We start from the raw sequence: 4,173 nt of genomic DNA, 5'->3' as shown, positions 1-4,173 counted from the left end.
GATGAGTCCTTTCTGCTTGGTTTATGGAAAAGCTTGTCATCTCCCAGTTGAAGTAGAACACAGAGCTTTTTGGGCAGTTAAGAAGTGCAACATGGGAATTGAGAAAGCCGGAGCTGAAAGGAAGTTGCAACTGCAGGAACTGGATAGCCTTCGCCTAGAAGCTTACGAGAACTCCAGAATATACAAGGAAAAGATGAAGGCTGTACATGATCAAAACATCAAGAAGAAAGAGTTCCAATCTGGGGATTTAGTCCTCCTTTACAAATCTCGACTAAGGATCATGCCAGGTAAGTTGAGATCAAGATGGGAAGGTCCATACAGAGTAGAGAAGGCCAAACCGGACGGAGTTTATCACCTAAGCCATCCTTCAAGCTCTGAACTTATTAAGGTTAATGGACAACGCCTGAAGCTATACCATGGCGAGAAGATGCAGAGAAACAAGGAGCTTGAGATCTTCCTCTTGGAAGATCCCCACATAGCAGAAGATTGAGCTAGTAGAGCGTCCAACTTACGGACGTTAAAGCAAAGTGCTAGGTGGAAGACAGCCCACCATGGTATGATCATTCTTTTCTTTATTTTTAGTTTTTCCTATTCAATAACTCTTCTCTTTCTTAGTACTTTCGTCCATCTACATTTATATGTTTTTATTTAAAAAAAAAATTTGCTACGCGACACGATCGCATCAGCGACGCGTTCGCGTCGCAAGGGGAGTGAAGAAAAAAATAATAATAATAATATAAATGAACAGAAAGTCACGCTGGAGTGTGGTTGGAGGCATGCCAATGGCACAAATCAACCCACGCGACCGCGTCGCTGACGCGTTCGCGTCGCATGGGAATCATGGCCTCCCACGCGGCCGTGTGCCCTGAGTTTTCGACGTAAAAGGGTGCACAATGAAATATTGTGCGAGAGTGGTGCTGGATTGGTGCCGAAAGCACAATCCTTATCACGCGACCGCGTCACCGACGCGGCCGCGTCATCCGTTTTCTGACGCACACTCACGTGATCGCGTGACCCACGCGATCGCGCCACCCCAATTTTGGCAAATAAATCAGTTTGAACAGAGAGTTGTGCTGGTGCGAGGCTGCACTCACGCCCGAAGCATAACATGGGTCACGCGACTGCGTGCCCGACGCGATCGCGTCACCATACTTGAAGCGCATCCACGTGAACGCGTGCCCCACGCGGCCGCGTCTCATGCGCCGCACAGCTCAACCTACAATTGCCACATATCTTATCTTTCTCTCCTCCAAATCCTAATTTTTATTTTCCCTCCTTATTTCTTCCTTCTCCCTTCTTCCTTCTATCTCACCTATCACTCTCTCTCTCACCTCCATTACCAAGGTTCTATTTTCTTTTTCCCTCTTCTCTTTTCTATCATTCTTATTATTTTATATGTTATTTTCTTTTTCTTTCCTTTTTCTTTTCATTATTCATATTTTCCTTCTTCTTCTTTTCCTTTTACATGGTGTTAGAAATTTATTTGAGTCATTATTCCTCATTATGTGCTTGTGGATTGTTGCAATTTGTTTGACAATTATTATTTTTAAGGGATTGCTTGCATGTTCACCTTCATACTTTCTATATCTTATTTACCACGAATGCCATGTGTTTGTGAAAAAGCCCATATAGCATTATGCACTTTTCTACATTACTTTACTCTACTATTCAATGCTTGCTTTTCACAATTCTCTTTACTATTATTTTAATTAAATTTAATTGTCAATACAAACATTTTGGCTTGTTACAACTGATGCTTAGTCTATGCTACTCATGCCCTTTTCCGGCATGCCAATAAACACCTTGCATCTACCTATCTTTTGATGCATTGACTATTTTTTCATTGTTGGCCTTTCACATGTACACGAGAGCATGTGTTAATGTCAACTACATCCTAACATGCATCCATCACCACTCTTCCGTTCTCTTCCTTGCTATATATCTATTTGAATTTAATTCACTTTCTCCTCTCTTTTTAGGATGGCCACCAAGAAAGGAAAGGAGAAAGCAACTCCTAAACCCCCAGCAAGAAGAGGCACTAAAAGAGCATTAGTGGCAGAGCCTTCTTCAACCGTAGTCAAGCCCTCAACAAAAAGAGTTAAGAGAATAAGAAAGGTTGATGAAAAGGAGAAAGCCTTTCCAGCTAAGGACACTGCGCGATTTCCCAATCGCTACTGTGAGCAGATGTTCCCTATCCTGGCAGAAAGGAACTATAACAATGAATACCTTCTTATCCTCCCGTCCAGTATTGTTACATTTGTTGAGCCGCAAATTGAACGAAGACAATGGGGTTTCCTACGGAAACAGCCAAGGAAGGTCAATCTTTCTTGGGTAGTTGAGTTCTACTCTAACTTCTACATGCCACCCCTGCAGTCTGTTTATGTCCGACAGAAGCAAGTTTCCATCACAGAAGCGGCCATTCAGCAAGCTCTGGGTCTTCCCCCTATTCCAGCAGGAATGGACGCCTTTCAAGAAGCTGCACTTAAGCGCCAGAGGTACCAATTTGACTGGGACTCCGTTCTCGGAGTCATCGCATTACCTGGCAGCCGTTGGATCTACGGATACCACCGTACCCGCCCTAAGGGAATCTTGGCTTCAGCACTTACCTTGGAGGCTCGCATATGGGCACAGATCATGTCCCATTACGTCTTTCCGAGCACTCACGAGTCCTCCTTCACTGCGGACATGGCTGTTCTACTATGGTGTATCCTTACAGACCAACCTCTGAATCTCTCAAGACATATCCGGAATGCTATGGGACACGTACAAATTGCGAGCAACTTACCTTTCCCCGCCTTGGTCTCAGATCTTGTCTCAGTAACCGGAGTCTCCTACAGAGCTGGGGACACCAAAGCCGTGCTTCCACGGGATGATCAGTATGTCCCTAACGGGAAATACCTCAGACTTCCAGCAGCCCCTACAAGCCTTCCTACTGCTCCAGTTGAAGATAACCCTTCTTCAACACCACAAGCACCTACAACTGATGAATTGCTCCAGCAGATAATCACAAGGTTGGATCGGCAAGAACACAAAGCTAAGTTGAGAAAGCGCCGTAACAACCGAAGATTCAAACACCTCAGGGAGCTACTTAGAGGAGATTGCAGAGACTCAGACACCCCGGATTCCACTTCTCTTACCAGCAAAGGGAGCCATGACGGTCCCGATTGTGGAGATACTGCTACCAGCCCACCCCTGTTCTTGATAGATGGCACCGAGGGCGGTGCAAAGCCTTAAGTGTGGGGAGGTCGGTCAGTACCTATCTTCCGGAGGTAATTTCTCTTCTCTAGCACCAATAATTAGGATATTTTAGTTATATTTTCTTTCTTTTATAGAATAGAATAAATTGCATAGGTTAGGATAGTTGCATGCATGTTCTACTTGATTGAAAAGACAATAAATTTCTTTTAAGACTCTATCTTTGGAACAAAATTTCACTAATTTTTCAAAATTTTTATGATAAATTTGCTTGAGTTGTATTTGGAACATGATGTTTGAGCTAAAGAACACACAACCTGTGAAAGATTTGAGCCTTTATGTATGGTTACATTATTTAACCATAATTATTTCATTCCTGTGTGTTTACTTCTCTATGATTGAAATCTATATTTTGTTTTATCTTATATGTCCAATATTTATTATATTTGCATGCTTGCACATGATTGAGGCCATTATTTATTTAAACTCACTTATCCAAATTAAGCCTACCCTTTTCAATTACCTTTGTTAACCACTTTGAGCCTTTAAATCCTATTTGTTCTATATTTTACCACATTACTAACCTTAAGCTGAAAAATAATTGTATATCCCAAATTGAATCTTTGGTTAGCTTAAGATAGAATTGTGTGTGCTAGTTAAGTATGGGAAATTGTGGGAACAAAAGTTGTTAAGGGAATGTGTCATGAGAATTTAATGGGAATTTGGATACCTACTCATGTGAAACTATAAGAATTAAAAATCTATGTGCATTGATAAGCTATATTTATTTCAATGTCAAAAAAAAAAAATAAGGGGACAAAATTACCCCAATGTTAAATTTAGAACTCAAAGATCAATGCACATATGATAGAATCAAATACAAAGTCGATACATGAGTATCGATTGAGAAAGGGAATTCTAGGTAGCTAGGTATGAACTTTAAGATTACATTAAAAATATATAGGTTGGGTTGAAGCT

General features: G+C 41.5%; 1 protein-coding gene across 1 annotated transcript; it reads left to right on the top strand.

The window, feature by feature from the left end:
• The first annotated feature begins 1,980 nt into the window (after nt 1–1,980).
• Nucleotides 1,981–3,234, top strand: LOC148577777 (uncharacterized). Its single transcript, XM_088501932.1, has one exon. The coding sequence runs from the start codon at nt 1,981–1,983 to the stop codon at nt 3,232–3,234; it is 1,254 nt and encodes a 417-aa protein (XP_088358058.1).
• The last annotated feature ends 939 nt before the right edge of the window (nt 3,235–4,173 follow it).

Source organism: Arachis ipaensis, chromosome B1, assembly GCF_059453495.1.
Source record: "Arachis ipaensis isolate K30076 ecotype BB chromosome B1, ASM5945349v1, whole genome shotgun sequence".
Taxonomy (NCBI): Eukaryota; Viridiplantae; Streptophyta; class Magnoliopsida; order Fabales; family Fabaceae; genus Arachis; species Arachis ipaensis.
The sequence above is the reverse complement of the archived record's forward strand: the minus strand, read 5'-3'. Positions and strand labels throughout refer to the sequence as shown.